This window comes from Dendronephthya gigantea, unplaced genomic scaffold (assembly GCF_004324835.1).
Source record: "Dendronephthya gigantea isolate DGI-Jeju-01 unplaced genomic scaffold, DenGig_1.0 000097F, whole genome shotgun sequence".
NCBI lineage: Eukaryota > Metazoa > Cnidaria > Anthozoa > Malacalcyonacea > Nephtheidae > Dendronephthya > Dendronephthya gigantea.
Window position 1 is genome coordinate 318550 of NW_021163107.1, and position 26941 is coordinate 345490.

Below are 26941 nucleotides of genomic sequence, written 5' to 3' on the forward strand. Positions count from 1 at the left end.
AGTGTAGAAATTTTGCTTGGGAAGTGAAAGTGCGAACTTATGTCAACACGCAACCTTTCAGGAATTCTTATTTTGTCGTAGACATGGAACGTGGGCGTGGCAAGGGTGGCTGGGTGGGAGCAAGCGCATTTAAGTGGTATAATATAATTCAGAATATAATTTAGAATTTTAGGTCTTCTAAAATTCTGAAAAATGAGGGTTAGTCCATCCTGGGCAAGAATAATTTAGGAAACCAAGTTGACAGAAATTAATGTTTTTAAAAATTTTGTTTAAAGGTAAAAATACGTTACCTACCTACAGGTGTTTTCTCTATTTTTAGGCATTTTCCGTATTTTCAGATGCGAAAAACATGGATGTATCAAAACGGACAGAATTGCTGAGTCTCTATGAGAAGGTGGAAGATGCTTTAAAAAGTTGCGACGAGAAAATGCAAAAGAGTTTGAATACCAAGTTCTCTGTCGAGAACATTGTTGATGAAATTCAGCTAAAGATGAATAAGCTTCAAGTTAAAGAATATGTTGTTCTAATTGCAGGTAGGAAATCTACTGCAAATCATGCCAGATTATAAAAATAATTCTAAATAATACTGCTTAAGTTTATACGAAAGTATCATGGCCAGCTGCACCCCCCGGTTCATCAAATTTGGAACAAAAAATAAAATTTGGCAAATTTACATTTTTCTTTCACTCTTAGCAGAGTTAAAAGTTATTCTATTTCAGCGGGTCCACTGATCAAAAGTTGCTTTTCTTTTACTTTGGATAACACTAGGATCAATTGCTTCCTTATTACTAGGCACGTAATTCTGAGTGAAAAGGTCACATATACAATAGTTACGAAAACTTTTTTATTGCTTACCGAAAGACAATTATTATATACCACTTGTCAAACTTTCTGGGCGTTGCTAGCGTTCATTGGTCGAGAGCGAATCACGCGAAAGTGACGAAATTTTGATGTCCCCGCGCGACCCCCTGCAAAGGGGTAAATAATGCATTATTTGCATGGGAAATAACATCTTTAAACGTTTGCGGCGAACAAGGGTGAATTTCGTTTTTGACCAATCAGAGCATTTGTTTACCTTTTGCCGCTAAACCAATCAGAATCACTACTTCCGGTTTGGACTCATATTTCAACGCTAAAATCACGGTCGTGTGTAAAGCCTTAGGGGGGCCGGGTTTTTTTAATTTATTTACTTATTTTAACGAAATCCTATAAAATATATAATTTTCTAAAATTTTGCCGCTGGGATTTGCGTTTAGTCACTTAGTTTATAAATTAGCCGCATTCAATGAATGGCTACGTAAGGTCAGTTAGGTCACCCATTGGAATAGGTCATTTTAGCACGCTATATACACTATAGCACATAATTTCCTTCCAAAAAAATCTCTCAAGTCTCAAACGAAACCTTTTGTACAACTTCTTGTCGATTACAACCTGTTTGCAAACAATCCTGTGAATGAGATGTTCCAGCTTTCTGTAATAGAACATTTGTAACAACCAATAATAGCAGCCGGCAAAATTTGCGCCAAACTTCTTTTCGAACAAAATTTCCACACCATAACAATTTTTACGAGCTACAAATGCCTAAATATCCAAAGGTTTGCAATAATCGTCACTTTCACGAAAAGTGGAACAGTGGTGAAAGTGGGTTTATATGTATTAACCTGCGTAGAAGCGGTTTGTCCCAGCTGGCAAAAACTTTCGAGAATTTTTTGAAAGGTGAACATGGAGTCAAGTCACCAACTGTGACCAACATTTGCACTAACTGCCTTCGGCAATGCCTAAACAAGCGAGCCTTCACAAAATATTTAGATGAAAGTAATGCTAAAGTGATAGAAACTAAGGTAAGATTCATATTAATATTTTACATGACCAAAGTAGTAAAAACCTCAGCAGATAGCAATAAACAAGTCATTCAATTACCAAATTACCATATCTCCTACCAAACTTGTTTACACACACTGGTATTTTGGGTTGCATATACTAACTACAGAGATACTCACAAAATTTACCCATGCTAAAAAAGCCAATGTCAGTTAAACTTTGAAGCCAAAATGAATCTCATATATTAATAATTATAAACAATTTTTGAATATCTCACATTAGAATGTGTAATGTCAGGTAAATTAAGATAGTTACAAAATGTAAACATTTTTAACTTAGCTCCGAGAGGTGCTGCGGAATCGAGCACACAGAAAGAATGCTCCAATACTTGAGGTTGATGATGACAATGAGGCGTGCACTGGTAACAATGATGTTAGTGGACCAATTGACCTGGAAGTAGCTAACCCTCCTGTTGATTGTGTGTCGCCTTCATTTGCAACTTTCACAGCAACAAGTCAGATAGTCAAGATAGTCAAGTAACAACTACCTTGAGCAGCCCAAGCCAAAAGCTTGTTGATGAATTAGAGCTGAGTGGAGATGAAGTACTCAAAACCTATGAAGAAAAGGAGGTCCAAACTGAGAAAGGCATTTTAATTTCTCAAAACGAGTTTGAGCAGCTTCAGCAAAAGGCAGAAACATGTGCTGACTTTAAGACAGACCTGCAAAAGTTATGTAATTATTTTTCTACTACGCTGAACCAATGCCCTGAAATGGATCCATTAGAATTTGAGAGAATTTGCAAGAAAGTAGGTGCAGAAAATTTGTTGAAATGGCTGAACAATTTGATGAGCTCTGAAAGAATGTCTGATGAAAGAAAAAATCTTACAAAACTACGTGCAATGGTAGTGATTTATATAATGATGTACTCACACTCACAAAGAGCCAACTGGTTCCAAGTTACACTGGCTAGAACTCTCCAGCAATTTGGCATTAGTGACCAAGGCCTGGCATCCTTAAGAAATCTGGGATTAGCAGCACATCCACGCACAGTCAAATCTGCATCACGGTCATCAGCTACCTTACACTTGGACAATGTTGCCAGTTTCTTCCAGGAAGTTGTAGAAAAGGAGCATTTTCTTGTCTTCTGCATAGACGACTACCACAATATACAACAAAGCATCGGCCAGAGGATAAAACTCAAACACAAGTAGTTCATATGAGTACATTGTTGGTAAAGGTGTTTCCAAATGTTAATGCTGTCTCAAATGAAGGTCTTTGTACACCTTTGCTGCCTCATATTCCAGTTCAGTGTGAACATTTGTTCAAGCTAATTGATATCAACATAGCAGGTCTATCACAGTGCTATGCTGCAAGTATGCCAGATTGGGTGCTAGCCAAGTACTTTTGCCCTGAAGCTGAACGTCAACGACTCCTGCATCATGACTACCAGCAAACAGAAATACAGCAGATGAGAAGCATGGAAAACACAAAGTTGATTGACAGTCTCCACATGCCACTGAAGTCACATGAAGATATTCTTTTAGCTTTTAATCACATGCTTTCCAATGGTTTGGAAATCTACCTCGAAAAGTTTCTTGCTCCATTCATGGGTGACTGGCCAACACAGTTTTTTATGCGACAGCTGGTTTACAATTCAACTAAAGTTTCCTTACCAGCAATTGCCAGAATGTTGTGCCATTAATCGGTCCTTTACACATCTCATTAAATTCACGGGAATGTGTCTTGAAATTCTTCCACTCTATCTTCGCAGAGCAGCTATATACCAGCCTATTTGGAAAAAAGGCAAAATTAGCAAAGAAGCCTCAAGCATGGAGAGTGTCCCTATTACTCGAGGTCTTATATGGTGGTTGGACACTTGTTAGAGAAAGCATTTTATCAGTTTTCTGCTTCAGCAAGGATATTGAATTTCTTACCTTGGTCAACCTTGTTGATAACTATGTGCCACTGGTATTGAGCATTTACTCCATTGTATTTAAATGTAATGACTATGAGCTGTATTGCAAGTCCTTATTGCGCATATGGTCTATGTTCATGGTGTTCCATCGACGCCATTATGATAAGGCAATTTTAGTGGTCCTCTCCCATTTCATGTATTGGCAAGAGAACAACCACCCGGCCCATGTACCACACACTGCATCAAGCATTGTCTGCTTTTGATGAGTACCCGGTAGAAAACTTCCACTCTCTACTGCGAGCAAGGACAAATGTTACTGACAATGCTGAGCAAATCAGTCTAAAGGCAAAGGAAATTGATGCATGTAAGACAGAACTGCAATCATTCCAATCAATGTTTGTGCCACCCAAGAAATTCCACTTTAGCCAAAAGTCAGTGAGTAATTTAAAAGTCAAGGCTGCTGAATTTCTTACGAAAAAGTTTGGAGTGCTACATGATAACCGTGGCTAGGCTCTCTTACTGCCAAGAGTTCGTGGTCAAAACAAGGAGACAACAAAGTGGCAACTTCCCAATTTGTTTGGAAACATGGTTGTTACCAACCGAGTTCTCCCATTGGGCTTTTCAGCAGTACAAGGTCCCCCTGATCCAACAGCGTAAGTTCAGCATATTTATACTTTATCATTATAAAGAGTTGCTTTTTATAATTGTGGACTCTATCATAATAATAAAAATAAAGTCGTCTTTCTACTTACTACAGTTTTATAAATTCAATGAAAAGTGTTTAACATATGTTAACAAACTGTTTGACATATGATAAAAACAGCAAAACAAATAAGTGCCAAATGAATCATAAGGGATCATAAGTATAAAATATGTATTATAACATTAACATATACCTTTTAATAATTGATACAGAAAATGTGATAAAGTCGGATGCAACCGTGATAGTCCTTTGTGGCGCATTTTTCGAGGCTGTGGGCACTCGTTCCATCTCGAGTGTAACCTCCCTGACATCAGTGCTTGCCCAATTTGCAAAGGTCTTCTGAAATCGAAAGCTCAAAGCTTGGGAATAACTGCGAACGAGGCAATCAAAAATTTCGATCTGAAATCTGGCCAAGACGACGACGGGACGATGGGTGGTGAGGGAGAGTTGAGCGAAGACGAAGACGAAGAGGAAGGAGACGGCGACGACGACGACTTTGTTGAACAATCAACGAGCTATGAACGCACCGTTGGAGATCTTCTTTCGAAGATTGCTTCGTGGCAACATGTTCAGGCACCCACTCATTAAAACGACGATACTGTGAGTCAACTTCTCTCTTATTGTTATAGCGTGCAGTGGCCACTGCTGCCGGTAAAATCATAGTCATGTAGGGACTGATTGAAATACGATCATAGCAGATTTGATTCCAAAATCGCAGTAAAATGAAATGCACTTTTGGTAAGGCAAAAGGTCAAGCGGATATATGCCATCTCTTCACTTCCGTTTATACAATAATTATTAACACGCTTTGACCTATTCCAATGAGTGACCTTACGTAGCCATTCATTGAATGCGGCTAATTTATAAACTGACTAAGTGACTAAACGCAAATCCCAGCGGCAAAATTTTAGAAAATTATATATTTTATAGGATTTCGTTAAAATAAGTAAATAAATTAAAAAAACCCGGCCCCCCTAAGGCTTTACACACGACCGTGATTTTAGCGTTGAAATATGAGTCCAAACCGGAAGTAGTGATTCTGATTGGTTTAGCGGCAAAAGGTAAACAAATGCTGTGATTGGTCAAAAACGAAATTCACCCTTGTTTTTGCGGCGCACCTGGACATGCGACCTTTAGACTGTGTCTCCATTTAAGACTGTGTCTTTTCGTTGTCTTCCTTATTTTTTAGTTTCTCGTTGACAATATCATGTGCACTCACACATGTGATTTTGCGCGACATGGTTAGCCAGAGCTACACGCTTAAAAATATCATATCTTGTAGCACGTCTGTTCACAAGCTTGCAACAAGATTTGTTCACACTGCTTGTCCCAAGCTCTTGACGAGATGGGACAACAAGTTGTAACAAAACTTGTAATTGAACTTGTTGAATCAAAAGACTTGCTGCAATGCCATTCCAACAAGTCTGGTACAAACATGATGTGACAATATTGGTACAATCTTTTGCTGCCAAGTTCGTAGAAATGTTGTTGTATCATATCTGATGTGAGAACAATCTTGTAACAAGTCTGATAGTGCCATCGGACTTGCTTCAAGTTGTTAACAGCAAGCTTGTGAACAGACTTGTAACAACTCTGCTGCAGTCTTGTTACAACTGGTGCGTTTTCACGCGTGCACACATCATGTTTGTACCAGACTTGTTGGGACAGCCTTGTAGCAAGTCCTTTGATTCAACAAGTTTGTTACAACTTGTTAACGAGTTGTCCCAGGTCGTCAACAGCTTGGGACAAACAGTGCGAACAAATCTTGTTGCAAGCTTGTGAAGAGACTTGCTACAAGATATTATATTTTTACGCGTGTACAACATGAAGAAATCTTATAATATTGACCATTAATAAAGATGTTGAACAAAGCTATAGGGACTCATATGCACAAACTGAATTGACAGTATTATGATTGAAAATCTAAACGAGAAAGATCATTAATTAATTTTTCGAAAAAGCGGAATTTAAAAAAGCAGAGAAACACACGAGAAATCCTAAAACTTATTATACTTTATTTTTTAACTGTGTAAATAAAGCAATCTGATTAACTGAGAAGCGTTTCGTAGCGGGTGAAATGCATCCGGCCCGCTGTGAAAAATGTAAACAAAACGACAAAATCAAAGCAACGTACGGCTAAAATGTGTCAAAACCTTTCTGGAAAAGGCTAAAAGACTGAAAATAAAAAAAACATACCAGAAAAACTTCTTAGTTTAGATTTTTTACGCCTTTTTTCGCCTTTCAATACGTTGTTTTTTTAATCAATCCGTTGCTATATAGTAACAATATTTGCCATTTCATTGACTGTTTCCCGACCAGGATATCCTTATAAGGAGTTGTTGAAATTTTAAAATAGCTTGCAGAATTTATAGTTCTTATAGTTTATTCAGTAAATTTGTTGTATTTTTTTGTGTTTGATAAAGGCAATGATGTAAAGATATAAAAATAAACACGTTATTTACCGGCAGCTTCGGTCCGGATCCAAAAAACTGTTCCCTCGGTCTCAGAAACCGTTTTCGAAACCTCTAGGCCTAGCACAGTTTTTTGCATCCAGACCTAGCAGCCGGTAAATAACATATATAATATTATTCTGGCGAAAACGAAAAGTCAGTTATGTTTGTTTTTACCCTCAGGTGAAACGAGCTCCGGAAAAAGTAGTTTCATCAACCTAATTCTTGGAGAAGATATTCTCCCATCCAGCACACTGCCTGCCACATCAACTATTTGTGAATTGAGATATGGAGAGGTACGGAAGATTGTGGCATATTACAAAGATGAGCAAAGACAACCAGAAGAACTTATCTTACGAGATCCAGTTGAAGGACAGAGTTATCCTGATCAACTTAGAGAATATTTGGATCAAAGTGATGATCGTGAAAAAGGACCACGCTTCAAAAAATGCAAATTATTTTGGCCTCACGATTTGCTTAAGGTAAATAAGAAATGAATTTAATTTGTACTCCATTATTTAATATTTCACTACTTAATATTTATTCACCCTTTTTTGTAGAATGAGATAGTCATTGTTGACAGTCCAGGAATTGGTGAATCAAATGTTTTAGATGATGTTGTGAATGATTATCTTCTGACCGCGTTTTGTTTTGTATATGTCATTGACAGCAGTCATGCAGGGGGAGTTCAAAAAGATCGGGTGAGTTATGCATCCCATTAATGACCATAATGTGCTAGAATTTTTACAATTTTATTTTATTTCCTATTGGTATAACATTTTAACTAGTAATGATTTTTAGGTGTGTCCATGATATGCGTGGTATATAAATTGGACGTTTTTTTTTGTCTAAATATTTTGTACTGTTTTAATGGTTTGAAGCAGTGAACGGTAATAAATAACTTGAAAGCTACCTTATGATTGTTTTCGTGAAGCTAAAATTTGCGGAACTTTACCTTTGGCTTCATTCGCGGATGACTCGCGAGATCACTGCCTCTGTACGTGTCACTGCAGATTCAGAGTGAATTTGAAAGAGGTTTGTTTTTTTGTTTGTTTCATGGTTATAATTCTTTTTTATGGAATTATAATGGAATTAATCTTAAATTCAACCAGGTGAACTGTTTTACGAATTACGACTGGAGTTTCCGATTGGACTGGAAACAAATTCTCTTAAACGGAACAAGTTTATAGCGATGTGCAATTTTGACAACAATATTTCATCCTAAAAGCTAAAATTTCATCGCAAAATACACTTGATAGGCATTGTTTAAAACTATAAGTTTATGTTTATTTAATTCCAAGTGACTCTAGATACTGATAGAGTAAAAGAAATCTACCTGCATTGTCACGCTAGGCTCTACGCTTTTTCCTAGCAAAGAACCATCTTACTCCGCATTTCCAAAAATAGGTCCAATAAATGCATTCTACTAACATCAAGAATGTCTCAGCCGGCTGTAAGTACTAACGAACTCAGTCATTAACACCCTAAAAAAAATTAGGGGGTTATCAAATTTTATACGAAATCACAAAAAAAATTGTTTTGGCAGTGTTCTTTTTGCGTGTAAAGACTAGGGGTGACTTCCGCTTCAACATCCGGACAGAAGGTAGCGTTCCAGTTATTTTCATTTCACTGGTTTGAAGCTTCAATTTTCAAGAATTAATTAATAGCTGCAAGAGTCCATAAACATATAACAGTAACCGAGCGTGAGGTCTGTACTGTGAAATATCAGCCCTGACCGTTTCTATATGCAAAAACCTCGGTCTTATATTTCACATTACAGATCGAACAAGCGAAGTCAATAATCTGTTTATTATATGGCTGAACTGCAATAGACATCCGGGATACTGGTCCAGATACGGAATATACAGACCACGATCCTGATATGGCTTCCTAGGGACCGCTCGTCAACCAATCAGAATACAAGATTTTAAAAAGCCATATAATAAAAATTAATATAATACAGACTGATTTGAGTTTTGACTCATTTCATAATATAAATGTAGGTCTGGTTAGCTAAGGAAAGGTTAGTTTTCCGATACTCCCGACTAATCTCGTCCCAGGGGTTATTCCAAGCTGGAGTTGCTACCACTTTTTGAAATTGTAAGAAAATTTTTACAGATCGAAATTAGTAATAATTGTAAATCTGCCATCTTCAGAAATTTTCTTACAATTTCAAAAAGTGGTAGCAACTCCGGCTTAGAATAACCTCTGTCTTGTTCTATTTATTCTGAAAACGAACTCAAGCTGTGTGCGTTGCTCATGGAACTGTTCTGCTTTATTTAATATTTAATAAAATTGTAATATGTTTAGGTCGGGCTAGCTCAGGAAATGGTCTACTTAGTTTAAAATAGCGATAGGTTATTGGATGCATGCATTTCTAGTAGCCTATATTAGCTATTTTGTACACTAATATAGGAAATTTGTCCTAGATACTAAAACTTTTGGAGAGAGTTAAAGACCAATCCCTTGAATGCTTTCTTTGTGAACGTGCTGTGTTCGTCTGCAATAAATGGGACGTAATAGAAAGAAAAGGTAGTGATGAAGAATCCGCTGTCAAAAAATATACAATCGATCGTCTCAAGAAGACATGGCCAAATTTGAATGCGAAGACTCAGGTTGTCCAAATGTCAACGACAAACGCTGTTGTGGCAAGAAAATTCGGAGTTAAATCTGAACAGTTTGTTTCAGTTATGGACGCAATCAAAACAATGATGCTCAAAACCATTGCCGCGAGGCTAAAGGCTGAGTGGAGGTGCGTATAGTATAATAATAATAATTTGAAATACGTTTCCCAAGAATCCCTTCCTAATCTAGCCCGACGTAAGTTAAGGACTTAAATAAATCATGCAGATAAAATTTGTATTTGTAATACTATTCGGTACGAAAAAGTCAAGACATTGACATTATTGTATCATGAATTCATCATAGTATCAACATCGCCCATTTTTCTTCTGCATCAAGCAGAAATTGTAGCGACTCTCTTAAACCTCTCACCGTAAGTGACGGTTAAAAAAAACTTGAAACTTCAGAAAAAAAAGCTGCACAAGGTAGCGTTAAAATGTTCCAATAAATAATAATGCGGTCAATTCTAAAAGCATTAACAAAAGCTTTTAAAGGTTTAATTAGGTTTCAGTTGTATTTTTTCATGGCTAACAGTACTTTTTATGTCCAGGTAGTAACAGAAACTGAATTATTTGGAAAATATTGTGTAGCTTTGGCCTTCCTGATTTTCAACGAATATTTACTCGCTTTGCATTCGGTATGCCAGCGATGCATGCGTATAATTATAGAGTACTGTGCAAAAGTTTTAGGCCCCCAGTCAAATTGTCACTTGTTAGTAAAATTCATGGTATTGCAAGACATGCTAAGTAGAAAGACTTGTAGTGGTCTTGCACTTGGTACAGCCACCATGAGAGACCATTATTGCAGCACAATGCCCAGTCATTGACCTAACAAGCTTGTTTGTTACATCTGGATCAACAGCCTCATGTGATGCGAAAATGGTCTCTTTGATTCTTCCACATGTCGAGATGGTCTTCTATCTGACCTCTTCTTAGTGTTGCTTTGTATTTTATTATACGATTGTTTCTTGGGCCGGTTGTTCAAAGCTAGGTTAATGTTAGTGCTATACCCTTGCATGGTTTGGATTTTACTCTGTTGTTTTGGTTTATATCGATCTCGTTCTACACTGCTGTTCGTTTCGAGACTTTGCAAAATAAGACTTCTATATTCACTACAAAATATTTATGGCAAAACATGTTCAACTGAGCGATTAAAAAAGCTGACGTAAAAATTTGAGCTACCCAAGGGTAACGAGCTTTTGAACAACTAGCTTTTAAAGTTATCCTAGCGCTTAGGAACATTAATTAAATGTACGAAAATCCAAAAGTTCAAATATTGGAGAATGGCCAACGAATTAAAAGCGTCCCAATGCGTGAGTTTGCGGAGCACTCTTTTAAAATATAAAAATTGCATATTTAGCGACCTAAAAGCATGGGAAATGAGCAAAATGGAAAACCTCAGCACGAGAAAAATTTAGTAATGTTTCAATCTGTTGTCAACGACATAAAAAAATCGTGTGACAGGATTATCACTGACGTAGAAGACACCAGATATACAAACTTTTTGTGGTACTGATTAGAGCTCGCAGATAAACAGACAGAAAGCACTATAATTTATTATAATAAATGCATTGCACTATACTGCGCGCACCGCATTGCATGGCATTGTATTATATTTCCAAGAAATTTCCAGCTAAAAGAATTCGAAGAAATGAAAAATGTTCATCCATGGTGCATAACCAACTGTTAAAGGCTCGTGCGCTTGATGCCAGAGGCTTATTATTGCATATTAGGTTATGTTGCTATTTCTCTATGTTTATGTACCCTTTTTTTTATAGATGGTTAAATGATGTTCTCTCACGCCTGATATTTCAAACAAAATTGCTTATCAACAGAGCTCAAAAAGAGGATTTAAAAGCAACTGTTGCAAAAGCAATAATGAAGTTAGCAATGATTGAACAAAAACATGTTGAAAGTATTGAAAGCTTGAAAAAAAGGTTTAAAAACGAGACAAACAAAACAGTTGATCAACTTTCACTACACTTATCATCGGACGTTTTCAAGAGTAACCTTCAATCGTGGGATGAAGACCAATGTCCCGAAATGGAGAACACCTGGGAAGAAACAGAAAGAAAAATTGTTATCGCCATCGGGCAAAGGTTCGTAGAAGAGGTTGCGAAGTGGGAGATTGAGCATCGTCTCATAGAAAATACTCGGAAGTTATTGTTAGACCAGATAACTAAACAAAGAAACCTTCTTCACGTACGTATACAAGGCGTTGAAAATTACGTTAGTAAAGAACCTGCAACAGTTAACAATCCAGAAGTCGCAACATCGTTTACAATCACAGAAAAATTTTTGATAGGAGCATTGTCTCCAATATGGTTTCCCCTTGCACTGGTCGCTAGTGTAATTAGCCTGCCTATTCTAGGCGTGATGGCGTTGAAAGACGCCATCCAAACAGCTGGTAATAAAAAAGGATATAAAAGCAATAAAGCGAACTACTTGGCTAAACAGGCTGAAGAATATCGCCGTAGCTGCATTGCTGAAAACATTTTCCGGTCTTTTGTCTTGAATCAATTTAAAGAGATAAGCATTAACATTGAAAAGATGGAGCGTGAAATTCCAGCAATAATCAGGGCTGACAAATTAATTATATGCGCACTTATTGAAGAAAGTATGACGGTACTGCGAGACGCAGAGAAATACGCTCCAATATTTGCTAAATGTTCTGACACCAAAGGCGAATTATCCATTTTTGCCATCAATGATGTGTTGCTTAGTGACGTCGACTTTGACGATCTGGAGTGCGATCTAAAGTCGTCACTTGGTCATGGATCATTTGCGGATGTATTCGAAGGAAAAATGATTTCAGAAGGCAAAGGGTCATTAAACGTGGCTGTAAAAGTTTGTAAAGAAGTGCTAACAACACAGAATGCCTCCATGTTGTTGGAAGAAGAGCAAATGTTAAGGTACAGTAAATATTTGATCAACATTAAAATTATTTTGGGATATCTTCCCGAATTTATCATATTTGAATATTTCCGCACGATATATATTTGCTTCAACTGATAGTTAAGAATTTTTTCAGAAAACTGAACCATCCAAATGTTGTCAAATTTTATGGAAGAGCGTTGCGCCCTGGCAAGAATGGTTTGAAGTTTGTCTTCGTGATGGAATTATGCGCAGAAAGTTTGAGGGATTATTTCACCAAACATCCAAAGTGTTTCCCGGCCAGAGCACCAGAAAATATATCGGAAGTAATTCAATCCTTACTCCAAAGAGGAAAGGATATTGCAGTGGGACTTGATTACTTGCATCATCAAGGCATTGTTCATCGTGACTTGAAGCCTGAAAATATTCTAGTAAGTTTTATTGCCATTTAACCGACGTATATAATAGATGGCTTCAACGCGCAAGGTCAAACTGAGCGTTTAAAGGGTGGGCGTCATATTTTTCATATTGCTCGGGTTGATAAAAATTATCGCAGACTGATATTTGCTTTGTTTGAAGGCGGCTTTTTTCTAAAAAATGTGTTTAGTGTAAATGTTTTTCGATTTTTTTTCAATATAACAACGTAAAACAAAGAAAATTAAAAAAACATAAACCACCCAACATACCGATGATTCAGCTGGATCGAGGAGGAAATTTATATATTTCTTTCCCTTCGGTGTTGCTTGTATGTTTAGGGTCATTATCCTGTTAGAAACGATCAGTTTCTAGATCGAGTTTTTACCAGCAATAAAAAGAAGCAAGTTCCTCTCCTAAACTCTTTGATATTCAATACTTCCCATATAGCCACTGAATGCCAGTGCATATTGATATAGGTGCACTGCATGAAAGATTGTATGAAAATACAAGCAAATCTTCCATATTTCCAGACGAAAAAGTTCACTCGAAATGCCGAAAACAACTTTTTACCTTGTATTTTATGTAATATTCAGCTGTAAATTTTTCTAATAATAAATTAAGTTTAAAAGAGGAATGGTTGATTATTCAGTTCTTTCTCAGGTACCGGCAAATAATTTATTTGCCCACCAGCAACAATCATGCTGTTTTGCCTAACATTATCCAATAATTAATTAGCTAGAAATACATTTCCCCTTCGCACTTGGTGAATATTAATTATCTCTGTTGGAATTATTTTGCAGTTTGGAAAAGACAATTGCATGAAAATAGCTGATGTTGGTATTTCCAAGAATATAACAGAAGTGACAGGGACGATAGCTGGAACACCCTTGTACATGGCCCCAGAAATATTTGCAGCGGAGATTTGTGATGCCAGTGCTGATATTTACAGTTTTGGGCTGATCTTGTGGGAGATGTGGTATGGTGAGGTAGTTTACAGTGAGCTTCACAATCTGCCATTGAGGACATTTAGCGAGAGGATTTCCAACAACTACCGACCTAAAATTAAGACGGAAGCAGGTACTGTGACAATTCCAGAGTACGTATCACTCATAAGGAATTGTTGGCCAACGGAGCAACTAGAGCGTTTACCTGCTGACCAGTGTGTAGCTAAATTGGATGCCATCTTAGTTCGTCATACGACGTAGTTCATCGTGAATAACTTTGATTTCTTGCATAACAGCACTTCAATGAAAACATATATTCAACAGTCTACCGAGCTGAGACAAACAATATCTTTTGAAGTTGTAAAAAAACCCTTAACATTTCCACAAATTTGTGGCATCAGGAGTGTCTTATAACTCGTGTTTGTATAATTTGCATTTCATCCAAAACTCCTTTAACATGTACAATAAAATGCGTGATAAAAGCAAAAGTCATCACTGTTTTCAGATTTTATGATCAAAAGAAAAGTTTTAACACCTTTTATATAACTAAACCTTTAGCCTTTATATGTAACTAATTAAATGACCATTTAGCAAGATAAAACATCAAGCAGTATATCTTTATTGGGATGATTTTAGAAATGCTTAAAGTAAAAAATTCGATTAGCGAAACGTTTCAAAATGACTACGCTATTGATCTAGCATGGTCGGAAAAAAAGTGCCTCATCTCAAATCGAAAGTGATTGTGTAATAGATGAAATGCAAATTAGCTAATTAATTTTATGCAATTATGTAAAAATGAACTCTTGATATAGTGCCTATTTCTGTCAGCAGTAGGAAAACTTTAGCCAGGCTGATGCACAGATTCCGTTTTTATACACCCTGATTGTCCAAAAAAGATATTAATCAACGATATATAAAAGCAACTTGAGTTGCTTGCACCATGTGATTATACAGATTTACTGATAATTTCTCCAAAACACATATATAATTTATTGAATACTTTTAAGCAAATGTAGCTTAGACCTTTAATTTTAACTGGTATAATGTACCTTTCCAAACTACAATGAAAAAATTGCACGGAGACTATTATTTTGTGAGTTCAAAAAATTGCTGCATTTTGCGCCAACTCTGTGACTCTTTGACCCATGCCCATTCCGTTTTCGTCCTAAACAGTCTTGGCTAGTATTCGTGAAGTCTTCATGTAATGGTAATTTATATTTTATATAATGTATACCAATATTGTAACAGGTGCAAAGGTGATATCTCAAATAATAATTAATCTAAATAAATTCCGTTAGAAGTGAGCTGCTTGCACTATCTATAATGAGAAAAGGGGTCGACTTTGCGTGGTCGAGCTAATTAGCTGATACATAACTCCATTTTATAGAAGGAATGGCGCAGTATTTCGTGCAATATAAAGTCACGATGCTATTTATGATTTAAGATTAGTTTGATACGATGAGGGCGAAGCCACTGAAAGTCTAACTGCATGCAAAAAGACGAAGATGGTGCAACACGCCATCTGCTAGCTGAGTCTAGGTTTTTGTCGAGGCTCGAGATTCTGAAGTGCAGGTCAGAATTCTATAGACGAGGTCGAGTGGCGTAATATCAGATTTTTATGTTTTAGTGAGTTTATCGTAAATTGCCCAAATTGCCCGACTTATGACCAATGGCGGATCTAGGGATTTGCAGAATAAATTACACAGCTTAATTTTAAATTCAAAATATCTTAATAACAACGCTATCGGTTATAGATTTGAAAATAATAATATTTTTACATTAAAATCTGCTGAATGCGATTCCGATTTTAAGCTGTAGTCATTTAGTCTGCACAGCTGTAGATCCGCCACTGATTATCACTAATTCTTCTCGTCTCGTGCACATGCTGTTAAATAATTATATTACCCACCATTGTCGTATTTAATTAATCGTTACAGCGCATGCCTAATTAAACATTTTACTCGTAAATTACTGTTGTAATGCCCTAGACCTACATCATATTGTAAACTTGAACTAAACTATGTACATGATATAAGGCATTAGCATAAATAATTTCTTTTGAATTTGCTTTTGTTGACCCTTTATACCTTTTATTTGCAGTCTGTCGCTGTGTCGACAATTATGTGACACACGTCATTACATTCTTTTGTCTAGTATTTCATCTAGTCTTACACGCTATCAATTTGGAAAAATTTACATATTATAATACGGAGGCACACCTATTTTCCTATCATTCGAAGTCAATTCAGCTTTGATTTGAACTACAGGGTGTCCCAAAAAAAACGAAAACTATTGAAATCACTCATTGTTCAAATTTGAATGCCGTGCTCACGAATTTCAGCCCGTGGGGATTTAATGCATCTTATAAAATGCTAAATGCGTTGTGTTGCTAGAGAAAGGGGACAAATCGAAGGTCACGGTCCTTGAGATGTACATTTAAATAATGTTATCCAAATTTGTAAATTGTAAATATTGTTGATAAATATCATTTTTGCGAACAAGCAAATTTGACTGCATCATATGCATGCATAAAAATGCTTATGGCAACCCTGATTTATACACTTGTGGGCCCAACAGAGTGCTTGGGCATTCAAACTCTATAACAATGGCATTGTTATGGGTGATTTCAATAGACTCGTTTTTTTGGGACACCCTGTAGTTGTACTGTTTGAAACAAATAGATGATGAAAGACCCAATCCTCGACACGCATGAAAAGCGCAAAAACGTTTCCGTGCACAATTTCAATCCTAATGAAAGGTGCTGTTTTGTTCGTTCAGCGATGTTGATTTGTTTGAGGCGAATAAGCACGACGCATTCTCAAATTCTCAATGTATGTGCTGCATGGCTTTTATCGTATTGATCGAAAGAAGTGGCGTTGTGTATTAAACCTTCCAATGATAGCGAACCACGACGAATCATGCCGTGTCTTTTAGGAATGACAGCTTTCGCAACGAACGATGAACTTATCAAGGCAAGTTTAGATGAAATGTCTGACGACGAGTTGGACTTTTCCTTGTAGCTACACGTTTCGTCACAGAATTGAGAAAAACAGTCGGCGACGACTATACTCTGAGATGACTATAGGTCAGTATATAAAGTGATTTAAAGCATTCAGGATTATTCACGTGTTAAGTATAAGCGTAATGAACATTGAATCTCGTGTGCTTAGAAATTATAAATTGGAACTTGGGGAACAACAAGTATAAAATTATACACCACCATACATTATACCACATGCATGCATGTTTCGGTAAATAATCCTATGCACAGTAAAATCCACATGCATGAGGATGACTCATAAGAAATTCCGTATGCTTAAAAGGGAATATACTAAGAAAAAGCTGACCCACAAATAAAAAGTAATTGTAGACTATAGAATGAAAAAGTTACTTAAATTGATAGTTACCCTTGCAGGGTAGCTATATTCTACAGTTGTGTCACATGCATTGTCAACAAAGATGGTTAATGTTTATATCTATGAACTATGAACTACTGTTGTTGTATTTAAAAATTTACTGTGCATTATGTATAACTCGATTAAATTTGTTTTTGTGTTGTTTACTATATATCAAAAACCCTAGATAAAACGGCTCTAAAAAGCTATAGCTGTAATATATACATATATATATATATATATATATATATATATATATATATATATATATATATATATATATATATATATATATATATATTATAATATAATATATATTCATATATATATATATATATATATATATATATATATATATATATATATATAAAATAGTTAAAACTGTTAAAACGAGAAATCCATTTATATTAAAATACTAAAATTATAAACTAAAAACCGTCAGTAACTCGGAGTTTCACGCTCAAAGGCGATCATCAGACTAAATAAAGGCAGGCGTCTACGCTGGCTTATAATTACTAGCATAAAATTTGTTTTCATGTCTACACTTAGAAATTAATTCAGATCTTTTGTTTAAAAGAGTGCCTTTGTTAGCGTTTATAATACAGAGCTTCTCCGTCAAACACAGGGCGCATTGTTTCGATCCAGCAGTGTATGCCTTTGCTCGTTTCAAAATGGACCATTTGATAGAATATTCAACATCCAATTTCTTTAACTTCCAGACGTACTTTGACAATGCAGTAGAGTTTTCATATTTTGCATGTTTAAATGATTGCTTGTGGACATTGTACCTTGTTTTGAATTCATGTTCAGTCATGCCGATGTAGTGCTTTGTTTCGTGGCCATTTGCTGTTATATCTGCTTTTTAAACAATACTCTTGGTCAGGCATGCACCACGTCTTAACTCTGCAGTTGCAGTTTCTTTCAGGCAAATTCGGCTTACGGTTAAGGATTGTGTTGTTGTGTCGTCTTATGATGCATGCCATATTATTCATACAACTGTAGCTGACTTTCACATTCTTTCTGTTAAAAATCTTGCTTAATTTATGCTTGCCAGGAAAATGTTTATCGATATATATATATATATATATATATATTAATATATATATATATATATATATATATATATTCTAATCCTATTCATTCGTACAACTTGTTTGCGTATATAAAGCGTGGATTAATTTCATGAAATAATTACCCCCTATGAAAATCAAGCTTTTGATAGGAATTGAATGAATAGATCTTTTTCATAATGACGTCAAGCGCGGAAAGACTGATCTTACACGAAGTTTAATTGGCTCGATAATTTTGTGGAGCCAATCAAATTTCATGTAACATCAGACTTTCCGCGTTTGACGTCATTATAAGAAAGGTCTATTGACGATGTGAATACGGAATATCTTAATTTGAATGCCTTAAGGTGGTCTTATACACAAAAATCACGATATCTTCTGTTTTTAAAATTTCAAGGGATGGAAACTTATAATTTATGTCCTCCTAATCTATCCTGAATTTTTTTTCTTAAAGTATATATATAAAGAACGCGAGAATTGAACGAAAAGTTTCATCAATCAAGGTTTTACCCTGAGCAAACAAAAGGGGTCCAATTGGCTTAATCTGTCGTTTCATTGTTCTATTGTATTGTCCTCTATAATTCATGAATATATGCAAAACGTTTTTCGTTTCTTTTTTCTAAAACTAAAATTCTCATTCCGTTTATTTTGGGAAAAGATAACTCATAATGTAATAAAGCTAACTTGATAAAAATTTCATGGTAGACTTTTAAGACAATTGGGTCTGTCGTGAACCTGAAAGTGTTGTATTTCGTTCAGTAAAATAACGACTGTTTATTTTAGATTGATTTTTTATATTAAGTTTTATATTTATAGCCTGCAAAACGTTTAATACTGAAAAGTTTTATTTATTTGAGGCTCAGCTCCGAGGTAAAAATATTTATAACTAAATAAAACCAATTCCGTCGTTCCAGTGTTTAGGATTTAACATAAATTGGCACTGTTCTAATATTTTTATGACCTTTTTTACGTTTCAAAACAGCTTTGACTTTAGTGGGATAAAGTGAACCAGTTTTGTTAGCATTAGTGTTTCAATTCTATTCCACCATTGATTAAAGACAGCCACTGGTTTTCCTTCTGCTTTCTTTCCATTTTCCTTTGCAGGAGTTGCCTTTGGTATCGCAGATTTTCATTTAATTGAATACGAACCTGATTCACAAAACGTTTCCAACTTTTCGTTTGATACATATAATCTCATCCTAGTTTCTCACAACTTTTTCGAAGCATCCCATCATTGTTGGCAGTAGCGTAACCAGGCTGACGATTTGTCCCGCTATGCTAATATTTTGGTGTTCATTAATTGACTCTGAAAACAACTGATAAATTTCTAAGGAAATGAATAATTATAATACTCGAAATTTACATAACGGGACAATATCATCAAGCTGGCTGCGCCCCTCATTGTTGGCCCTCTCTTTACCATCTTTGGTCCACAAAAAGAATAATACGCATTTCCTATTCAACTTAAATACCATGAGAATTAACGAGATGTCTATAGGAGGCATTACCATCATAAAATGCACAAGTCCAGATCAACATATCCAATCTCCAACTCACAAGATATCATTTATTTATTGTAAATTATTGTAATAATTATAAGAAAAATTATCGACTGGACTCAGACTTTTGATCACCACTGTATTACTTTGCAACTTCTACAATGCGTTGATATTCGAAGTATTTGCATTCTGCAGAATGAATGCATGCAACAGATAAAAGCACTCACCAGAAGGTCCATTGCAAGAAACATTAGCGAAGAAAATGTGAGCCATATGCTAAAAGTGCAATTCATATAATTTATTAATTATCTTAAAAGCTGTACGTATACAAGAGCTAGCTAGGAGCTGGCCTATTTAGGCTTGTGGTGTTGTCACACACGAAAAAGCACCGTGCATATTTTCACATTTATACCACATTTGAAAAAAACTTAAATCACCTATGTCTAGAGCATTTATGCCAATGTACAAATTTAAAGCAACTTAGTTTGCTGATAAGGCTTTATCTTTACAAGAAGGGGAGGGACGTTTTTATATTAAATATCAACGGGGATACATCTGCCCCACGTACACTATTCAATAACCCATGCAAAGCCATTCTAATCGAGCAAGAGCGTATTCTAGCATGTATAAATTTTAATTTCACAAACTCAAAGAATCATCCGTATATATTGTATATTACGGATGATTTTTTAATTATTTGAAATAAAAACTTAATCAATCAATCAATGTGTTCTACCTAGTCCAAATAATGTCCTCGGTGTGTCATTTCTGTCAGGAAGACTGAAGAATCCATCAGGAAGGAAAAAGGCCTCAATGCTTCGTCAGCATGAGGTCTATCATCAATCTTGTGACTAATCAGCCACGACACAAACCTGCGAGCTATGTCGTTGCTAAGTTTCTCCAAATTGACAGGATTATCCTCTAAAATATTTTTCATTCGATCTAATTCAGATCCAAAGGGATGTTCGCCTTTGGTTAACACGTAAAAAGCAATCATACCCGCGACATGAATATCGGACTTTCTTTTAAAACCACTTCTTTCTTTTTTAACTATTGCTTCAATTACTTCCGGTGGCATCCATCCAGGAGTACCTTCAGCATTTGTTTCAACTGTCGTTTCATCGTCATTCAGAATGCCACTTATTCCAAAATCTGCCAATTTCATTGCACCATCGATATCGACCAGGACGTTTGATGGTTTTAGATCTCCGTGCAATATTCCTTTACTGTGAAGAAATTGAAGTGCTGATAGAATTTCCTTAATCATTCGTGGGCCATACTTTTGTAGATGTCTAATACTGCATGCATGAACAAATTCCTTCAAATTTTCTTCGCAAAGATCAACAACAAGATACATGAAGGTATCGTCACGGTGAAAATGTCGATATTTCACAATGAATGGAGAGGTTGTTTCAATAAGATTCATGATTTCGTTTTCTACTGTTTTGTTCTCACTTTGCACCGAAATTCTCTTAACAGCAACTTCACTTCCATCCTTCATAAGACCAACGTACACACAAGAAAAACTACCATCGCCAATTTTGAATTGATTCTTTGCGACAAAAGCCTGGATCGGTATTTCAGTCTATGGGGTGAAAATTATAATTAAAAAAGCATACGTTTTCTGTGGTGAAAAGAAAAAGTTTAAAAAAACACTTGAATGTTGAAATAAATGAAGGCAATAAATCATTAACAATATTCACACATCACACGAGCCTGGCTAAACAGGAACGAAACCCAATTGTGTAGTTGCAGTCGTGCAGCAGGTTAAAGCTTGTCGAGCTATAACGTTGTGGATGGTAAACCTTACTGCCCAAACTCACTGAAATAACTTCATTTATGTGTAAAATAGTTTTTAAATATTTACCTCTTCCAACTGGTTGGAATTCATTGTTTTCAATATCTGAATTTTTTCACGATGATTTACGGACCTTTTGAGGATAGTTGCAATTTCATCGTGACCAAGGTAAATACTCCATTCAAGAAGACTTCTTTGCCATCCTTCAACACAAAATGTTCCAGCTCTCCACACAGCGATGCAGGGGCGCCGTGGCCGGGGGGGCCAGGGGGGGCCATGGCCCCTCCCCAGGATTAAAACCTGTCGGAAATTTACGAACATTGCATGTTGTCGGAGTATATATTGTATTTTGAACAACCCAAAAGTATTTGAACTATCAGAAAATAGACGCGGTTATTTCTAATATTATACGGTACGACACTACCCCAATTTTTTATTATACTGTTGTCGCGCAGGCTAAACTAGCTGTTTCTTCCGAACGTTTCCGGTTTCCGATAAACATATTTTCTATTAATGTCGGAGATTGGCGCGATAAAATCATGAATGGCGATGTACTTTCGAACGCATTTATTGTTCAGTGAGTTTATACAGTTTAATGCATTATATGGTGACCGTCTAAAGAAACACCTGCATGTTCCGTATCAGATTGCTGAAGCTACAGCAAATCCTTTTCAAGTTAGTACTTTTAGTCAAACGGTTCCTGAAGTTTATAGCTACAAAGATAAGGTACCACGATAGTACAGCGGAAGAACTAAACTGATGAGAGGATTGAAGCAATTGCGAATGTTTATATTTTGGTTATAAACAAATGTTGCGTATAGAATACGCTGTATGCTCATCCACTAAGATTATAAAGCTATAATAGAGTATCGTGAAATAACGTATCGCGTTATTTGTTAATGCACGTGGATTAGAAATCTCTGTAATACAGTTTTCCGACAAACAGTTAACTGTGTCAAAAATTATTCAACTACTCAATTGAAAAGCGTATGTAAAACGTGAATATTTATCTGTCATGACTGTCATATTCATTGTGCATGAAGCGTCAATTTAAATTAGTAGACGTAGCTCGTGATCTTTGTCATAGCAAATGCATGCGCGTCCTTGCCCAAAACCCCCTGTCAGTTTTATCAATATTCGTTACTTTTTTCTTATAAAGATGTCGGAAAAAAAACGTGCTGGTCGGAATAATGTTGGCTTTGGCCACCCCTACATTAGCACACCCACGGCGCCCCTGCAGCGATGTTCTTTTCCAACACAAGATTGACCAAAGCAACTGAATTTTTCTCAACAGCCATCTCCAGTATGTCAATGCCAAGAGTATGATCGCTCCTTTCACTTTTCAATTTTACGTCACCACCATGTTCAACAAGATATTTCACTATTTCCAGGGTACCTTTAGTAAGACCTTTGCCATTTACATCAGCGTCCCAGTCAAAAATATGTTTTACCATTTCTAGTTTACCTTTAGTAACAGCAGCGTGCAGCACTGTCCTCCCGCCAGTATCTTTGCCATTTACATCAGCGCCCTTTTCAACAAGATATTCAACCATTTCTAGCGAACCTTCGGTAACAGCATAGTACAGCGCAGCCCTCCCTTTTGTATCCTCGCCATTTACATCAGCGCTACATTGTTCAACGAAAAATTTGACAATGTCTGTTGTACCACCGTCAACAGCGTGATGTAAAACAGTTTTCCCCGACTCATCTTTGAGACGTACGTCAGCACCACAATATTTAACCAAAAACTTGACAATTGCTAATGATGAAGACTGCATTTGACTCTTAGAAGCTATTCCATCGTCTCGAAGATATTCGCAGACACTTGTACTTCCACTTGCTTCTTGCTTCTTATCAATTCCTATTATAAACGTTACGAACGTAAAAATGGGACAAAATAAATGGGGGGGAGTTCCGAGTGGTATAGAACTAATTAATGTTATATACAACTAGGAAAACCGATAATTGACTCATTTTTCCATAAACTGTTCCTTGCTTCAATTTGAAGTGTGCATAATTCCACTCGAAATTAAGACCGTTTAAATCACTAGAATTTACATGCATGAAGTGAAGCCGCCAAAAGTAACAATAAAGTATGTTTTAAAGAGGACTTTTGGGGTCACCGTGTATAAAAACAGGGGTGGTCCACGAATTCTAAATTGCAGGAAAGTACTAGTTTCATTAACGAAATATCGAGTTAAAAACTTTATTGCAGCAATATCCGTTATTCTCGCTATCTTTGAGTAAAACGGTCAATATCAGACAATTTTGACTTCGTACTAAAATGCCAATTTTTCCGCCTATAAAAATCAAAATTTCACAAGCTATCGTTTTAAAATGAAAATGTTTCTAACAATCTGACACGAAATTGGTGACAAATATTTCTTAAATATTTCAGGCTCGTAACCAGGGCGAACTATAAATAGGCACACTACAGGCTTTTAACATTGATCAGTGGCTAAGCTGCGTAAGCGCACTGGAAAGCACTACTCGTAACAGTAACACTACTAATAAAAAGTGCAATACAATTAAACGTAGCTCAAAATTGCAAAAGAATTTTAATTAGAAAGTGTGTAGTAAAACAAAGACAATATCAGACAATTTTTGACTTCGTACTAAAATGGCAAAATGCACATAAATGTCGTAAGCTATCGGATTTAAAATCAGAATGTTTCTAAGAATCTGACACAAACTTGTTAAGAAATATTTATTAAATATTAATAGTCTCGTACCCAGGGCGAACTACAAAACAAGCACACTACAGCGCACGGGTAAGTACCACTGAAAGTAAAATATAATTAAAGGCAGCCAAAAATTCCAAATGAATTTTAATTAGAGGGTGTATATTCATGCATTCATATGCTCGACTGATTTCTTCGAAAAGCCATTGTCGAACAGAATGTAAACACTCACATTGTCAAATTCTCTGTGATCACAATTGGCATTTTAAACGGCAAAATAAAGTTTCAACGTATTTGGTAGAAATAATCAACGAAACGAATTATAAAAAGGGAATTATTTCATCGTGAAATTCGCTGCAAAAGTTTTTAGAACTCGGGATTTAGCAATTCAAATTTTCAAGTATGAACACGGAAATTTAAAAATACCGTTATTTATAGTTGCTTGCCATGCTCGAAATTTAAAATTTGTTCACATGATCAAATTTTGCCTCATCTAATTCACTATGATGAATGATGGTTTGTTGACTGGTAATGTATGTGGGTAGAAAGCAAATCAACTAAAGCTAATGTACACAATGCTTTACTAGTAGCTAATAGGTTACATTTCATACGTCAGAAGATAAGAAGAACCTTTACCTTGAAAAAATACCCCTATTTCAAATCGAAAAAAGGCTCTGAGATTGAACACTTCTTAATCAACTGTATGCTGTAGAATTCTTGTTGTTAGTTTGGTAATTTTGGTAATGTGGTTAATTTGGTAATGTGACACAGTGCATTGCACAAATATTCGACTCGACTGTAACATATGATTTCTAGTCGCTTCTGTTGAAGCAAATCGTTGTGATTAATTGATTATAATCTACTAACCTACCTTCCATAGTTTATGATCTGCAATATTGTAAAGAGTGTCGATACAGCATCGAAATTCAAACAAATAATTTAGATAAAAATCTTTGTCATCTACGTTTTCGGCAAATCAAAGCTAATTTTCCATCAAAATCAAGTGTCGTCTGACATTTAAAGACCACCGACTGGGAACGGAATTCCCCTGCGAAGAAAACGAAACTAGTTCGCAAGCTTTTTAAGTAAAATCTGGCAATATTTATCTTCAGCGTTTAGTCGTTTCCGTGGACAAAACTTATAAATATCTCACACCTACCTCTTTCAGCTCGTCAAGTGTAAGAATGTATTATACCCGACTGATTTCTTCGAAAAGCCATTGTTGAACAGAATGTAAACATTGACACTGTCAAATTCTCTGTGATCACAATTGGCATTTTTAAACGGCAAATCAAATTTCAAAGTATTTGCTAGAAATATTCAACGAAACTAAAACGGGAAATTCGCTGCGAAACTTTTGGAACTTGGGATTTAGCAATGCAAATTTTTAACTACGAGCACACATATTTAAAAATACCGTTATTTATAGTTGCTTGCCATGTTGGAAATTTAAAATCTGTTCGTACAATCAAATTTTGTCCCATCTAGGCTAATTCACATTGGTGAATGATTCATTGTTTGTTGACTGATAATGTATGTGAGTAGAAAGCAAATCAACTAAAGCTAATGTACGTAATGCTTTACTAGTAGCTAATAGATTACATTTCATACGTCAGAACTTAATAAGATCCTTTACTTTGAAAAAATACCCCCATTTCAAATTGAAAAAAGTCCTCTGAGATTGAACACTTCTTAACTAACTGTATGATGTAGAATTCTTGTTGTTAGTTTGGTAATTTAATAATGCCACACAATGCATTGCACAAATATTAGGCTCAACCATAAAATGATTTCTAGTCGCTTGAGTCACTTCTTTGGAAGCAAATCGTTGTGATTATAATCTATTAACCTACCTTCCATAGTTTATGTCCTACAATATTGTAAAGAGTGTCGATACAGCATCGAAATTGAAACAAATATTTTAGATAAAAATCTTTGTCATCTGCGTTTTCGACAAATCAAAGCTAATTTTCGATCAAAATCAAGTGTCGTCAGACGTTTAAAGACCACCCACTGGGAACGGAATTCCGCCCAATTCCCCTGCGAAGAAAACGAAACTAGTTCTCAAGCTTTTTAAATAAAATCTGGAAATATTTCTCTTCAGCGTTTAGTCGTTTCCGTGGAGAAAACTTCTAAATATCTCACACCTACCTCTTTCAGCTAGTAAAGTGTAAGAATGTAGCTTAAAAATTTGGTACAGTTTGTAATGTGAGCAATATCATGTGCTGTCAGAATATTTTACACCATTTTTGGCTTGCTGCACCTTTCAATGAACCAGAGCGGAACATGTTTAGAAAAATAGGAGGAAACATTCGAAATTTTACGAAAGAAATTATCTCCTCATTTTTCTTGCGCCTTGAATTCAGTAAATGAGCTTGGCCAAGGGTAGTTTACCTTAGTAAATGTAGTACTTTGTTGGTCTTGAAAACCCAGAAAACAGAATCCCAGAAATAAAAAAGAGTGTAGAAAACTCTGATAATTAAAATAAGGGGGGATGATGAGCAGCCAAAAAAAAAATGACAGGAATCTACTTACAATACCTGCTAGAAAATTTCAAAAATTAAATTTTTTGAAGCGCTGTTCAAGCACTTTAAACACGATTTCCATTCTCAAGTGCTTTTATGAAGCGCTCCTAAAACCGGACCTGCGCGAACCCTGGAGCAATTTTATTTACAAGACATTTCAAAGTACAAAGTTTGGGCCATTTATAGTGTTATTTTTCTTTAGGATCTGCGAGAGCAAAGGAAAATATT

General features: G+C 35.8%; 2 protein-coding genes across 5 annotated transcripts; one reads left to right on the forward strand and one right to left on the reverse strand.

Moving 5' to 3' along the window:
• The first annotated feature begins 327 nt into the window (after positions 1 to 327).
• Positions 328 to 14289, forward strand: LOC114534161 (dual serine/threonine and tyrosine protein kinase-like). Its single transcript, XM_028555712.1, has 7 exons — positions 328 to 533; positions 7073 to 7371; positions 7450 to 7590; positions 9319 to 9641; positions 11289 to 12422; positions 12542 to 12815; positions 13602 to 14289. Exons 1-7 carry the CDS (start codon positions 350 to 352, stop codon positions 14004 to 14006), a joined length of 2760 nt encoding a protein of 919 aa, XP_028411513.1. The 5' UTR covers positions 328 to 349; the 3' UTR covers positions 14007 to 14289.
• Positions 14290 to 19986: 5697 nt separating this feature from the next.
• On the reverse strand, positions 19987 to 26146 carry LOC114534138 (putative ankyrin repeat protein RF_0381). 4 transcript variants are annotated; one of them, XM_028555685.1, is made up of 3 exons: positions 26042 to 26146; positions 21577 to 23368; positions 19987 to 21294 (listed from the first exon to the last, which is right to left on the reverse strand). In XM_028555685.1, exons 2-3 carry the CDS (start codon positions 21826 to 21828, stop codon positions 20446 to 20448), a joined length of 1101 nt encoding a protein of 366 aa, XP_028411486.1. In that variant the 5' UTR covers positions 21829 to 23368; positions 26042 to 26146; the 3' UTR covers positions 19987 to 20445. The 4 variants fall into 2 exon arrangements, with proteins under 4 accessions (XP_028411486.1, XP_028411488.1, XP_028411487.1 ...); XM_028555686.1 differs by lacking the exon at positions 26042 to 26146 and adding an exon at positions 25060 to 25144.
• Between the last annotated feature and the right edge of the window lie 795 nt (positions 26147 to 26941).

What these genes read in the sequence shown, in the direction of transcription:
- LOC114534138 (XM_028555685.1), bottom strand. Translation starts at nt 21,828, where the DNA reads ATGTTCGTAAATTTCCGACAGGTTTTAATCCTGGGGAGGGGCCATGGC. An exon ending in ATTCCAACCAGTTGGAAGAG is followed by an intron (nt 21,295 to 21,576) that starts GTAAATATTTAA and finishes TTCACCCCATAG; the next exon opens with ACTGAAATACCGATCCAGGC.
- LOC114534161 (XM_028555712.1), top strand. Translation starts at nt 350, where the DNA reads ATGGATGTATCAAAACGGACAGAATTGCTGAGTCTCTATGAGAAGGTG. An exon ending in ATATGTTGTTCTAATTGCAG is followed by an intron (nt 534 to 7,072) that starts GTAGGAAATCTA and finishes TTTTACCCTCAG; the next exon opens with GTGAAACGAGCTCCGGAAAA. An exon ending in GGCCTCACGATTTGCTTAAG is followed by an intron (nt 7,372 to 7,449) that starts GTAAATAAGAAA and finishes CCTTTTTTGTAG; the next exon opens with AATGAGATAGTCATTGTTGA.